The 16,029-nt window shown below is 36.4% G+C and overlaps 1 protein-coding gene across 2 annotated transcripts in view; it reads right to left on the bottom strand.

The window, feature by feature from the left end:
- The window catches only part of epas1b (endothelial PAS domain protein 1b), a 70,087-nt gene that overhangs the window by 15,327 nt on the left and 38,731 nt on the right, over window positions 1–16,029 (bottom strand). For both annotated transcript variants that reach the window (XM_024296640.2, XM_036215403.1), the window contains 4 exons: window positions 13,120–13,207; window positions 10,895–11,013; window positions 10,548–10,750; window positions 5,065–5,171 (listed from right to left, as the gene is read on the bottom strand). In XM_024296640.2, coding sequence (XP_024152408.1) covers window positions 5,065–5,171; window positions 10,548–10,750; window positions 10,895–11,013; window positions 13,120–13,207 — 517 coding nt within the window. The remainder of the gene's footprint in view (window positions 1–5,064; window positions 5,172–10,547; window positions 10,751–10,894; window positions 11,014–13,119; window positions 13,208–16,029) is intronic.

Raw genomic sequence — 16,029 nt, 5'->3', positions numbered from 1 at the left:
ACAGACATGAAGAAATAAATACAAAAGATCTGGTGTTGTCCTGAAATTGTTTTTCTGTCCCCTTTTTGGTTTGCCTGGTTTTGCCAGAACTTTCTTCCAGTTGATCCCTCTATATGGAGTTTTTCTCTCCTCAATGGGAAGTTCAGAACTTGAGCTAACTCTTTAATCTATCATTTGGTCTTGTTGGAATTATTTAGGCTAAATTGGATTATACCAATAAAAAATGGTTATTCTAAGTTTGATGAAGCATCAATGACACAAAGAAGATATTATAAAATGGTGATGGCATCACTGATGCACAAAAAAGCTAAACAATTTGGGTTAAAAGGTTTAAAAGCCACAAGATTCTTCAGCACCAAAGACTGATGAATTGTATCGGTGAATTTTAGAGAAGCTCAAGTGATAGAAGGAGGATGTCAGCAAACACAACCACCAGGCCACAATTTAGTGGGGCTACGTATTACCAATAACTACCAGAATCGATTCGATTCACCAAAGTCTGGATTGATTCAATTCAGATTTTTTTTTTGATTCTCTCAATCCCCTCAATTTTGAGTTTATACATTTAGACAAATTTGCTTGGAAGTAAATTAATAATCTATATATGTTTTCAAGATTTGTATATTAATTTTATACCGTTCAAATACTGTAAAATGTATTAGTGAAATTATAATGTGATTGTTAATACCATATAGTGTTACATGGATTCTCAAACGGAAAAGCTTCAGGAGTTGTTCTGCTTCTCCTGGAGGGTGTTTAAGTTTAGCCACTAGGTGGCGATCACGTTATAGCATTACACCTTATTCCAGAAGAAGAAATTTGAGCAAAAAAACTGTGATTTAGACCACAAATGGTTACTTTAAAATATATTTCCTTGAAAGAGTTTAAAAAATCCATGGCTTTGAGTTTATAACGAAGTTCATTTAGTCAGCAATGTGTGTTTAGGTCGACAGAGTGTTAGCATCAACCGCCCAGGGGAAATCCCATTATACGTTAGCATCAAGCTAGCAGACTTTAACAATATGTTAGATCAACCTCTACATTTATGGATCGATTATTGATGTATTAGGCTTAGATCGACTCAGATCGATTAATCGATTTTATCAATACACCCCTACAATTTACTCTGCTACATAATAGTCCTCATCCATCAGATGATAGAGCGGAGACTTATGTGGATATGTCAGACAAATCCTGCATTTTGTGGTTGCTATGGATCAATGTTAGGCTTCCTCTTTCAGAAAAGCCTCTTAGCCATGAAAAAAATTCAAAATGAGAGACATTTTTAAAGATGGCTGCCATACACTCAATTTTTCACCAAAATATTTGATTTCTATCTGCCTTAGTCTCAACAATATGGGCTGTTCATGCACAACATAAGAATTAACTTTAAAATACTACTATACATGTATAATATTTTTGTGTGCTTTTATGAAAGATGGAACCCCAAGCTACATCCATGTCAAGTTTGGTGCTTGTCCTACAAAGTGAATGGTTTGCTCAACGTCCTAAATTATTATTATTTCTGTCTGTGTTTTTTTTTTACTTTTTCCAAATGAGAATAAATAAAAACTTGTTTTCCATCAGGGGTTTACGATCAGTCAAACATTTGTTAGTAGGAAAAAGCTGGATGTTTGACTTTTGAGCGAGGAGGACATGTGCTGGCTCCAGTCCAGAGTTCAGAACCGGCGTGGGAAAAGAGCAGGACTGGTCAGAGATCGTACATTAGGCCAGTGACATTGAGAATGTGTGTGAGTGAGTGCGTAATAGTTTTGGAAAAAAGGTTGTGGCAGCCTTACACTCAGCAGCCGTATCCTTTAGCATGTTCTGATTGGCAGGCTGGTCACGTTGGCCGTGAGAGCAGCTCGTGGGTGTGTGTGTGAGATGGAGATAGAGCGTCCTTTATCTCGGCTAAATTCTGCAAACTAAAGTCCTTGGAGCCAAAGAAAAACTAGAAACTAAACATGAAGCTTCCGCATTTGTTGTTTTTCTGTTTCACAGTAAATCAAGGCCTTTAAACATGAAAATGTTCAGACGGTTTTAGGGAAAAACACTTTAAAAAAGGAAAAAGTTCTGGTAGGAGTCAAATATCTTGAAAATGTATCTATAAATATTTTTTGTCTTTTTATATATTCTGACTCATGTGATATCGGAGTATCTCTGTGCTGTGGTACGGTGGCCCTGAAGTGCAAATCCTACAAACAAATATCACTCTATACAAAAATATACTAAAGACCAAAATAAAAAAGCAAGACAAATAATAATTATAAAAACACATTACAGTTTAGAAATAGAAACAAAATTCCAGAAAAATAAAATCTTTAATATCCAGAAACACAATAAGAAACCAGAGGTAGCTACTATGGGACACCGCTGATTGAATGATGACGAGTAATTTTTGAGTTTTTTCAAACGCTTTGTCATTGTCGGCATATTAATACATGTTTTATGATTAGTAAAGAGTATATCCTGTATTACTTCATGCCGCTTTTAGGCTGTATTCAGACTGGACACTTAAAGTGAACCAGAGTTTGTTTTCCACAATAATCCAGAACAAATTCAGTCTAAATACGAGCAAACGAGACCAGGGATCCTCCTCGGACCCATCTTTTGAGGTGGTCTCGGTTAGTTTAGGATTTCAGCTCTGAACACGGTTTGAGCTGGAACAACTGAACCAAAATGGCCACCGTAGCTGGTCGTTAGCGGACAAACGTGGAGAAGCGATGCAACAGCAACTCATGAAAATGTGGTCGGATGAATGCAGATTCAATAAAACAACTTTTAACGTGATACACATTATGTTTCACACTGTTTTCCTGACAGTGTATATGCCATAAACACTTATCACCGTATTTCGCAGCCGTAACGTCCCCAGTAACCACTATGCTGCGTGCCTCGGCTGTACCACAGTAGCAGTAAAAAGTGTTGAATCTGGCCTTCATGCAGACGTTCAAAATTGGTCAGCAGACTAAAAATTTCAAAAAAGTGAATTATCTTTACCAGGATATGCAAAGTGCAGCACCTCCATCTTTCTTTTTTTTTGTTTTGACCCGCCCACATACCTGCTGGCCAATCACTGAAGAGATTTTCACTCACATGGTTTTGTTTACAAGGTTTGGTCCAGAACAGAAATCTCCGGTAGATCCTAGTCTGAATACAAACCAAACGTAAGGTTCAGGACTCGGCCGTGAAACAAATGAAACAGAATCATTTAAAGTCTGAATACACTCTAAGATTCGGTTGAAATGATGGAAAAACGTCATCATCCAATCACTGATGTCCCATACCTTTTCTGGTTTCGTTTAGATTTCTGGACATCCATTTTGTTTTTTGAAACATTTCCTTTTTCTTTTAATTCAGTTGGAATTGTTTTTTTAGTATAAATGTAATTTAATGTGATTTGTACTTCAGGGCCACCGTAATCTTCATAGTTTGAACTCGAGCGACTTTTTTAGTTTTTCTTTCGCCTGCATGAAATCTTTTCTAAACCTGAATTAACACATCTTGCATTAGTGACTAAAGCTAACCCTAAAATTGAATAAACAGATAAACCTACGTCGACTCCAGAGGTAAAAATGAGTCGTCCTGTTTTTCTGCTGCTCAAAAACACGTGTTAATTGCGCATGGGAGGCTTTAAGGAGCGTCTAACACTGCAGTTCAAAGCCTCTAATGATCCAGTGCTGTCAGAGCGGAGAATAGCCATGACACCCGCAGCCTCGTCTGCACACAGACACACACAAACAGTGTCATTAGATTGTAATGCAGGCCACCTGCTGCCCCGCTCTGCTGTGTTTGTGGCACCAGATGTGTGCAAACCTCATCAGACCATCGGTGGCTTCACTTAATTTGATCAAACACTTCTTAATGCCCTGATGCTGCTCTGGATGCAAACAGAAACAGACGTGGATGTGAACACAGACTCACATCAAATCTACACTATCATACACATTAAAAAATAAGTAATGAAAATAAAACGATAGAGATCTTAACACTCCGATCATCCTTTAATCTATTGTAAAGTCCTTCCCTGTGGTTATTTAACAATGATTTTGCCATTTTTAGCCCAAATCAAAATAAAAACCTGCGTCCTTTACGAAGATTTAGTTTCTGCCAAGCAGGAGTTGAGGGCGGGACTGTTAGCATGGCCTTAAGCTCACTGCCCCTCCCCCTCCTTGTTGCTGAGAGCTCTTTGTTAACACTCTCTCCCTCTAGCTTACAGACCCTCACAACCTAACATTACCAGTGCAACAAAAATGGCAGGAAATATTGGAGTTTTTAGCCAGAAGACGAGGAAAACGAAGACATGGATCCAGTCGTCTACAATTTTAGTTGGGCGTCTAGCTGAGCAGCGAAGTTAGCGACTGAGCACTGCTAGCTGTGTGGCAAAGTTTGCAGCTAAACACCACTAGGTGAACGGCGAAGTTAGAGGCTGAGCACCACTAGCTGAGTGGTGAAGTCAGCGGTTTAGCACCGCTAGCTGAGTGGTGAAGTTAGCGGTTGAGGACCGCTAGCTGAGCGACATAGTTACCGACTGATAACCACTAGGTGAGTTGCAAAGTTAGCAGCTTATCACTGTCAGTTGAGCGGCGAAGTTAGCAGCTGAGAAACCACTAGCTGAGCGACATAGTTAGCGACTAATGACCGCTAGCTGAGCGACAAAGTTAGGGGCTGAACACCGCTAGCTGAGCTGCGAAGCTAGGTCAGCGGAGAAATTGTGTGTCCAGCTGGGGGGTTGTTGGAAGAGGAAACTCTACCGTTAAAAGGCTGTTCTCACTTTGTGACATCATCAGCTTGTGAGAACCGGCTTGTTTTCGTGGTTTGGGAGGGGCTGGTGCTCAAAGTGCGAGTTTTTGAAGGAATACTGAGAAATGCATGAATGGATCAAAATTTCACTTTAGGGTTGTTTATTTTGATGAATGTTACAAGCTCAAAAACGTTGTTTTTTTAATGGCATAGAAGCTCTAAGTACTCATTTCAACTGAAAGCCTCGTTTCTGTATGATGACAGGGCCTCATGTGTTCATGATTGTGTTCATCCCGACAGTAAGCACACCCGGCGACTCACAGTTGTGGTGGCTCTTGGTGACGCTGTCCGAGTCCAGGGCGTGGTAAAAGTCGTAGACCGAGCGACCCAGCAGGTCCTCAGGAGCGTAACCGATCAACTCAGTCACCCTGTGACACACAAACACAGGTTAGCAGTCTGTCCATTCTTAATTCCCCCAAATCCTGCGTTTCTAAATCATGTGTGATGCCTTTTGAAGTGCAAACAGAAAGGTGGACAGTGGTCCAAGAACAGGAATTGCTCACATTCTGTACTAACTCCCGGTTCTTCGGGGGAACGGCTAATCTCTTTGAGTCTCTCGGATCACGAGTTCTCCCAGTTAATCAGGACTTTGTTGCTGGCCTTGTGTTGACATTTTTAAAAACCTCTTTTTCTTCTGTTCCCCTCCGAACCTCTCGAAGGGCAAAGTTCAACCATCAGGTTGACAGTAATGTTGTTATCAGAACTGTTCGGGTAAATCTTTTGGTTATATTTTAGATCATCTTGGCTTTTATTTACTTGTTTTATGTTTTGTTTTGCACAAAAAAACCCCAAAACGATAACATTTTTGTTTTAGAATTCAGCATCACCTTACAATAGATCTACTTATGATTTTTTTTCGTAACTACTTATTTATAAAAAAATAAAATGATCAGAACACCTTCAAGAGGATTTTTTCACTTTCATACAAGAAAACTTGTTTTTTCTAGTGTTTTTTGTAGAATGTGAAACATTAAAGCTTTAAATGATCAAAGCCTTATAACACTGTAATTCATGTAGAGACAAATGTTTAAACTAAATTTAATTTTAATGACATTGGAGCCCAGTTGTGATCTCTATGATTTTAAATAAAGCTTTTGTGAGATTTAAAATCAACATTATGTGTGTTGTAAACTCTTAAAAATGTTATAAATTAAGTTTCTATTTATTTTAGAGCTTTATTTTTAGCTTTGACAAACTACCTGGTAGATACAAATATTTTCTACGTTGCACAATGCCAGCTGGAATTCCCAGAATTCTCCAAGGATTGTTAAACGACATGTGGAGATAAATTCCTGATTCCAGGCGATGCTAAATGAAGATGGAAAGCGTGCCGTCCTGACTTGAATCTGAGTTCGAACGTGCCTCCTGATGTTATGTAACTGCAGCAGCTGCAGGCCTCAGAGAGGGAGGGAAGCGGGAACATGAATGAAAGAAACGAATGTCTGCAGATAGGAGGAGCGATGAACCTCCACAGGAAATTCTGGAGAAAACTTTCAGGTGTTTCTAAAGAAGAAGACGATTATATCATCCATCAGAAAGTAAAACCACATCACCCTCAGCAATACATGTTCAATAAAAAGTGTATGTAAACACCAGTTTTGGGCTAACACATTCAATTCTCTCATGTTTAGCATTTTCTTAAATCTGTTTTTGGTCTCACGAAAACTCAAAAAGCACAGAAAGCACATTGAAGGTTAAACCAGGGACGAATCAGAACTCCTCTCCCTCCAATCGTAGGGCATTTAAAGGGGTAGGGTTGTTTGAAATTGTTTTTTTAAGGGCTAACGCTTCGTGGCGTGGAAATACAGACGTTTAAATTTAACTATAAATAATTACTTTTTGTTTTAGCAGGACTTTTTAAAGTTATAAATGAACTTTGATCAATCAGGAACTGTAGTGACATTTAGATGGTGTTCCTTTTAATCTACAAAGGTACCAACGCTTAAAAAATGGATTGTTACATGACACCAAGTCTGTCATATATCGGAATAGAGCTGTGACAGAAAAAGCCTGGAGCAACATTTGACATTTCACACAAACCCTCTTCCAACTGCAGGTGGCGGACATGAGCTAGTAAGACTACGGTCACATGTCTCAAAACGCCACCGCTGTGACCTGAATGCACGTTTTTCAGGCGGCTGCACAGGTTTGAAGATTTTTTTTAGTTTTTTTTTCCTCTAAAAGTTGACATCATTCAACACACCTGACAATCCCCTGAATACCACCATCTAGATCAAGATCAAAGTCAAGGCCCGCGGGCCGGATCCGGCCCTCCGGGTAATTCTGTCCGGCCCTCCAGATCATTTTATTTTATTGTTATTAATGACCCGATGTTATCTTGCGCTCATTTTTAACTTGTAGAGTTTCGACAAAATATATTTTTATGGAGAGTGAAATATTGAAAGTTATTTAAGATTTATTTTATTTATTCTGGAATAATATTCCTGCCTTTTAATTATTCATAATTATGTTAAAAAGTTACAGTTTTTAAGTTTTAAAAATGTAGTCTTAGAGTGTTCAATGAATGTTTATCCTGTTCGGCTCGAGACCTAAAGTGTGTTTTGGAATTTGGCCCCTTGTGCGATTCATGACTACATAAACAATAAAAAAAAATGTAAAAATCGACTGGCAGCATGAAACGTTGCTGCTGCCTCCCCATTGGCAGTTGTATTTGTGATGCATAAATAGTAGCCCCTCCCTGCTCGTCCAATGTGAACACCATGGACTGAATACACGTTCAAGAACGTCAGACTTAAAAATAAAAATGCAATCGATAATTTCTATTTTCTTCGTGATGGGATTCCATTTTTTTTTTTCTTTTTTCTTAACGCTGTACAGTGGTGCTCGCCTCGTGTCCTCACATCAAGAATCTCTGCATCTGCGGACAGTCGGGACATGTTGCCACCCGCCAAAAAACATTCTTCTCAAGTTTCCCTCCTCTGCCGAGCAGGTCATGTCATTTCCGCTCCCTCTTTTTCTTTGTTCCCCTTGTGCGACCTCTTCCGCTGCCAGACACGAGCAGAAAAGAAACTTTCTGTTCCTTCTCTAATGAGTCTAAGTCCCTGCTGGACCGGGACGGGGACCCGCCCACTCTGAACTCATTTGCGTAATTAGAGAGAAGATTTGAGCAGCTTCTAAACTGTTGAAACTGAAAAAAGGAAAAGGCTCCCTTGTTTGTCTGGGAGTTTCACACAGACGCTGCATAAGAAACCTTTGTCCTGCGTTTGCTGCTCGATAAGATTACAGGTTTGAGTGTGCCGAATTGTGTAACTATGATTTGCAAGATTGTGCGTTTACCATGTCTTTGAGCCAATCTAATAAAGTAAACTCTCCACCAGCTTAAAAGGCAACACGGCTGAAGTTGTTGGTAATATTTAACTAAACGACATGTTCACACATAGTAAAAAAAACACACACGCGACATGACTGTGTAGTTTGAGCGACAACAGGTGATTGACGGCTTCGACGTTGTACTTTCACAGTTTCATCTTTTTCCCTGCAGGCAGTGGAGCGCGGCGTGCTCTGACAGTGTCATGACAGCTCCTTATTACAGCATTAAAGCTTCATTGTTGGCGCTCAGTTCGTACCGGCGTGCCAAGTCCGAGCCGTCAGTCAACACGGCGATCGCTTCAAATCCGTCTTTGTGCGATTGTGTGGAACATACTTTAAGGTTTGTGTTTCGACCTGCGGCAGAACACAACAGCAAACGGTTCCTCTGCAACAGAAACACATTTATAGCTGATTGTGATCGACGTGATTTGGTTACATCAGTAGAAAACGTGCGATACAATTAAAGTTTGATTTATGTGTCATTTTTGTGTTCCTCATGTTCAAGTGAGAATAATTAGACTGTTAACAAAAAGAAAGATCTTTTCTTTCATCACTTTTTCTCTTAAAAAGGTAATTAAAAATGTATTATTAGACTTTTATAAGATGGAGCTTAAAGAAGAACAACTTTTAATTATTATTTTTGTTTACTTTAACCCTGGAAAACCTAAGAACTATTTTCTTAAAGGTTCCGACAGTTAATTTAACGTTTTTTGTTTGTTTATTTTGGATAGCAACAATTAACAACAGCCAAATAAATAAAATAAATAAAAAATAATATTGAATTAAAAAATAGTCAAGATAAATTTAATTAAAGAAAAAAAAATAAATTATTATTAATTAACTTAAATTAAAATAAATGTTTAAAATCTTAAATTACAAGCATAAATAGAGAATAAATAAAATAAATAAGAAAATAAAATAAATAAAAATAGATTGGAGAACTAATAAATAAATTTAAAAAAATATGTAAAATAAAATAAAAATAATAAAATTAAATTAAATGTAAACTAAACGACTAAAATTTAATTAAATTAAATAAGTTAAACAACAAATATATTAAAAGATAGAAAAATAAATACATAGATAAAATAAAATAAAAACAATAAAATAAGCACCTTAAATAAAAAAAATGAAATTAGAGAAATAATAAATAAATAAATCAAATAAAAAAGATAAAAAAAATAAAATAAAATAAAAAGAAAATAAATTCAACTAAACCTAACTAAATTATACAAAACCAAAATTAAATTAAATTATATCAAATTAAATAAAAAAATAAACACTGTGTAGAACCTAGTGGGTTCTCTAGGGTGAAATATTGTTTTAAAATACTTATATGTATTTTTTCTTTAATGTATCGACTGTGAAGTACTCAATTGTGTTTAATTAAATGAGAAAACTACATCCACTAAAAAAACAGCTCTGTCTTTTAAGAAGACGATACAATTTTAACTTCATTGTTATGGATAAAATGCATAACAAAATCTCTGCATTATGATCGAAATTGCAATTTTGATTTTTCTAAGTTATTTGGAATAGTATTTAATAGAACGCTGAAAAAAAGACATCTATTTTTACAGTTCTTGGCAGCCGTAGTGTTAAAAATGATGTAATTAAACATGATTGACACCACAAACACACAGACTCACAACTAATGTTGAAAAAAGTCAGAGCTTTGATACACCTCAAAAGTCACCTTCTCGCAGTGCAAAACCTTTTCTTTGATACATGTGAATTTTTTGTGATAAATTCTTTTTTTTTTTATAATAAATGTGAGTTCAAATCCAATTTCAACTTCAACTTCATAGTCAATGGAAATGCAACTAATGACAACAACTTTTGGAAAATGACCAGCAGTGATCTAGAAACATGTTAGAATCACTTAAACTGAAATCTAAATGTTTATGTTGAGGCTGTTAAACTATGTTCAGGCTCCTCCTCTTTGTTTCTTCTGAATCCACTTTTATGGTTTATGTAATTCCTGTTAATGTTCCAAATCCTGGTGAAAATATCACCTTTTTAACCTCATCGTTTCCCAAATAAAGTCATAAAAAGAACTTCCCAGATCTGTTTTGTAACATGTACACAAAGCAGCTGCAATTTCTCAGTTTTAAACATTTTCTAATGAATCAATTTTATGGAAATCCTGTTGTTTCAGATCATTTATCATCTGGATCAACCTCTGGTTTTCATGTGGACTTTGAGTTTTGGATCGTATCACATCTCTAACATGCACAACCTTTAACCAGGACAGTTCCAACCGTACGTAGATCACCATTTGGTTTTGTTTTAGAAACTTTCTTGGTTTCGACCAAGTTTGTTTAAAGGAAACATGAAGCATCTCCTCCAAATGGAGTTTGTTTAAGAGACGAGAAGATGTTTGACTGAAACAACGGTTTAGCTTGTCTGCCTACTTGTCGTCGCAGTAGGTGAACTTCATGTCCATGCTGTGTCGGCTCAGGAAGGTCCTGCTGTCCAGCGGCGTGTCGATGTTGGACGGGTGCGGGATCGGTTCGCACATCAGGACGGCGCAGGTGAGCGGCGGCTCTTTGTAGCCACAGAGCACTCGAGAGGCGCAGCCGTCGTACATCTTCAGGTGACCGGTGCAGTGGAGCACCTGGAGGAGGAGCCACAAATACACAAGATAAATGGAACGAAGAAAGCTGATCAACGGCTTTTGACCACCTATAGTGGTTTTGCTTTTCCTACTTTTACGTCTAAATTCAGCCTCTGATGTGAAACAGGAAGTGATGTGTCTCACCTTCCAGCTGGCCGACTTGAGGTTGACGGTGCGTCCTCTGTTGGTTACCGTGCATTTCATCCGCATGAAGAAGTCGCGTTCCGTGTTCAGCTCTTTGCCTTTTTTACCAAAGACACTTCCTGGAAAACAAAACCAGACACTTCTCTTCAATCAAACATGACAGCAATAAAAACGGAAAGACGGGAAAATATTAAAGTAATAACTTCTCATTCATGTCTGTAGTAATTAAGGTGGAAACTACATCATATTTTGGACATAAACGTCAGATTTTTTAAAATATTGAAGTATTGAAAATGAAACAAATTCTGTTGAAGCAACAAGATAAAAAAAATTTGGAAAAAAACTCCAGAGATTTTTATGCTGCAGCTCTTCTCATCTGTCTGAGCCATGAGGAAAATTAAATTAAATTTAGTTCAATTAAAGTAAAATGTGTTTAAATAAAAAATATAATAAAAAACTAATGAATAAATAAATAAAACACAACATAAAAGAATAAAACAAAAATTAAATTAAAAATAAATGAATAACTTAAATGTTTTTTATTAAATAAAAAATATTAAAATAAAAAATATATCAAAATAAATAAATACAAATAAATAAAATGAAATAATACAACAACATAAAATGTTATTAAAATAAAATTTAATAAAATTAAAAATAAGATACAATTAAAATAAATACATTAAATTAAATAAAACAATTAAAAAATGTTAATTTTTTAACTACTTATTGGTATTTTTAAAATTGTGTCGACTGCAAAGATATTTAGTCAACTGAGCTTAAACATGTTGCTAAAATAGTATTTAATTAAATGAGAGTCCACTACAATAAGAGGAAATGTTTTGGAGTGATGCGGTAAAGTCTCCACACGTTCAAGTGTTTCTTTATTTGATTACACTACAAATATAATAAAGGCCATTTGAATCAAATTAAAGGAATAAAATAAAAATCCAGCGGCCATGTGGTGGAGTGTCCACCCTCAGACGGGAAGGTTGTGAGTTCAAATCCAATACCAAAGAGACCTAGTGCCTCCCGGCTATACAATCATCATTAAGGGGTTGGATTTGGGGGTATAAACCACCAAATGGTTTCCGAGCGCAGCTGTGTCTGCAGCTCACCCCTCCCCCCGACAGTAGCTGGGTAAACTTCAGTGACCCCGTGACCCCAACAAGGAATAAGCAGGTAAATACACGGATGGCTGAGCTGCTGCAGATGCTGATAAGCTGTCATTCACAGCTTCAAAGTTGTGTAAAAATAAAATCCCTGTTACAGTCATTGTATGTTTGTCTATTTATAGAAAGAGGAATGTCAGAAATAGTTCTGAAAAATCAGCAGCATGCGGATGTCTTTCATGGTTTCTCCGTCTTTCTCTTCCTCGTGTTAGGAGTTCCTTCACCTCCACACAGAGTTCCTCTGTCTTTATGTTCTGTAGCCTCTGATCCTCTGTTCCCATGTTTGTTTAGGACGTTTCCCCCTTATATACACACAATTATGTAACATCCCTTTCTGCTGCTTTTTCTTTTTTCAAAGGAAATCTGGTTCTAAAAAAAGTTGGAACTTCTGAAGCTATTATTGAATTCTTGGAAAATGTTTGGAGAGAATAATTCCACAACAAAATAATGTAAAATTTGTGCCATTTCAGAAAATCTCTTTTTGTGATTAAGAGGACTGTGAAGGCTTTTACTTTTAACTTTTCTTTACCGAGCCAACATTTCTTAGAAATTTAAAACTGGTGTTTATATCTTTCTGTTTTCTTCATTCAAAGTCATTTTTCTGGACCAAGATCTTCTCGTTTTTCATCTTTAAAAAATGACTTTATTCCACTAAAACAGACTTTTAAGTCCATAATCACTATGTGTAACTTTACCTCTTTCCAACATTTGTTCTTACAGCATCACTTCTTCCTCTGAAGACTTTGGTCATTTCAGTTGAAATAAAAACAATTTTTCTTTTAGCAGGTTAAGATAATAATAAAAAAGTCTACCCTGCCTTTGCTGTGATAGGCTCCAGCATCTCTGTGACCTCCCACAGGAATAAGTTGGAATACATTTTAGATGGTGAATAAAAAAACAAATTCTAGGCTGCCAAAGTGATCTCTTCTTCAAATAAATATAGGTATCGAAGAATGAAGCCTTTAAATTAATTGTACAAAAATGAAAAACATTCTCTGATAATGTTAATGTGTTTGTGTCAGTCTGCTGAGCATGTTAGAGGAGGAGGCTGACCTGTCGTCTTCAGGCTGAGGTTTTCTTTGATCTCGTCGTGGTCACATGGGTGGGTGAAGTCAAAGATGCTGTGACCGGTGAGCTCCACCTGCAAAACGTCAACAGCTTTACGAAAAATGCAATAATTAGCAAACTTATGAGCTATAACTTGTTTTTCTGGAGTTGGATTGTGGTTCGTATTTGTGATTTGTTTTGAGATAAACAGAAGACAAAAAGGGTCACGGGGGACCAGAAAGGAAAAATAAATCGAGGAGACGAGGAAAAAAGTGCTGATTGTGTTTGGAGTTCTCTCTTGGCTGTGTGCACAGCACACATTGCTGACCTCACAGCCATTTCACACAAACACAACAGGGTTGTGAGTCTGCCAGCTCGTGTCAACCAGTCGCTCCAGTCGGCCTGAGTGAACATCCTCTTTCAGCCTCTTTTTTGAGAAAAATGAAGTGAGAAACTCCTAAATGTTTTTAGAAAAAGTTCTGTCCAAAGCTTTATTAAACTTAAGGATAATAAACAGCTAATAATTTTATGAAACATAAAAATGTAGCTACATATATAAATAAAAATAATAATTTAAATGCAAAAAGTTGCACTAATTAGTATAGTTTTAATAGCTTGATATAAACAGTAGATAAAACTTCTGCAATATCCTAAATAATGCATTTACCTTAAAGTATTTTTAGTGTCTTGCACCATAAGTGAGGATTTAATTTTATGTTAGGTTTCCACCAAATAGAAATCTTTAATTTATGTTAGCACAACATAGTTTGAAATTTTTTTGCAGGAAACATTCTGTCAGCTACAGAGCCTAATTTTAGCCAAAATGTCAAACACTTTGAAACTATAAAGTTGATTTGATGAGGTGTTACAGAGAGGTGTCAGAAATGTGAATTTAGGGACCCACTGTGATCAAAACCGTGTTGTTGGTGTTTTTAACTTGTTCTTGTTGCATTTTTCCTCATGATGGAGGACATATGTAAAGGAAATTAAGCTCAAAATTGTTTTCTGAGTATTTCCTTGTTGTTGTGAATCAATTGAAGAAGCTTGTAGTGATGTAGAAGCTACAAACTGCAAGCTCCCTGCTCCTTATGCATCACTTAAAGACAAAAAGATACATCTTCATTTTCCTCGTCTGCGCAGGAATCCAGAAAAAGCTGTACGTCTGCATAACTCTGATGTTGCTCGCTGTTTTTGTTGCACCGCTAATGCTAGGCTGGGCGTGTGAGGGGCTGTAAGCTAGCAGAAGAGAGACAGATGGATGGTGGGAATTGGGGCGGGCTTACTCCACCCCGACGGTAACACCCACAACTCAGAATTTTAAGTAAATTCCTGTCACTCTGCAGAACTATGTACTAAAAAAATATACACTGTAAAAAGTGAAACATTGTATCAATTAACAAAAGTTCTGTAATTTGTTACATTTAAAAATATTTTAATCAAATTAAATGTTTAAGTTAAGTGAACAATCATCTTAAACATTTAATTTTATGAAAATTAATTATTTGAAAAGTTAAAAATAAAGAACTTTTGTTAACTGATCCAATGTTTCACTTTTTACAGTGTCATCCTAATTAAAAGACCACCAGGAACACTTTAAAATAGATTTAAAAAAAGCTCTAGAAAACAACGAACCAAGTTGACGGACTTATTGCGTTAAAATAACTTAAGTTCTTGAGACTTAAGGTGTCATTAATACACTGTCAAAAGTGAAGCATTGGCTCAATTAACAAAAGTTAAATAATTTCTTACATTTAAAAATACTAGTTTTTTATTAAATTTCATTTTTAAGTTGAGTAAACCAGCAGCTAAAATTGTATTTGATGACACTTAATTATTTTAAGTATAGGCCTACAGCGTTCCCCCGCGAATTTGTGTTTCTTTATTCGCGGTTTCACGTGATCTTTTTTTTTTTCTTTTCAGTCACCTGACTCTTCTGGTCTTTCACAAAAAAATGAAATTTGAAAAAAATCAAAATTTTTGCGTCTGAAATAGGTGCCGCGGTGCATTTCTACAAAGCAGAGCTCCCTCCGGAGTGCGGAGGGGGAGTGCCCTTCGGCTATGCCCCTCCTCTCTCCATGTCCCTGCATGGAGAAATGGCATCAAGTTACTCAGTTACTCGGAAAAAATCCTGATATCCTGACAAAGATAGAGAGGATAATTATCCTTATATCACGCTGTTGTTGCAGTACAGTCTTTTGTTCTGGAAAAATAATTGAAAACTCTTTATGTTGGGCAATACTCCACTGTTCTTTAATAAATGTTGACAAAGCATGATCAGAAGTGGTTTTGAGGAGTTCTAATCGGTAACGGACGTTCTTGTACTTTGGGGGTGGAGTGAGACAGGGGGGAGTTCTATGTATTCACGGATTATGTGTATTCACGGCGGTCTCTTTTGACAATTTGTTTTTTTTTCTTTTTTTCAGGATGAATTGCGAAACATTTTCTTCACTTCCTGACACATTTTTAATGCAGATTATTAGATTTCATGTTATACTGTTTCGTTTTTTTCTCGCAGTAAATTGTTTTTCTACAAAAGATGGATTTGACAGGAGCTTAATCCATGTCCAAGAAAGAAAAAAAAACCTGCTATCAGCTTTCCTCTTTTATAGTCTCTTATCTGATGAAGCTCTGGTCCTTCTATAAACATTTACAAACACAATATCACCTTCTGAAGCTCAATAATTCACGTGGATCTGATTAATAGCCCTTGGCTGCTGCTTTAACTCCTATTTCATTTTGGCATATGTCTCAGTATTTTGCTTTATAAACACAGACAGTTTAATATAGATGATTTTCTATTATGTGAACTTTAATACTGGTGCGTTTTTATTTATTCTTTTGTATTTTTTGCATGGCTGTTTAAATCATAAATCAAAGTAACTGATTGAATGCAATTTAATATATGTATACATATAC

This window comes from Oryzias melastigma, linkage group LG15 (assembly GCF_002922805.2).
Source record: "Oryzias melastigma strain HK-1 linkage group LG15, ASM292280v2, whole genome shotgun sequence".
In the NCBI taxonomy this organism is placed as follows: domain Eukaryota; kingdom Metazoa; phylum Chordata; class Actinopteri; order Beloniformes; family Adrianichthyidae; genus Oryzias; species Oryzias melastigma.
Note: the sequence above shows the minus strand (reverse complement) of the source record. Positions and strands in the feature narration are given on the sequence as shown.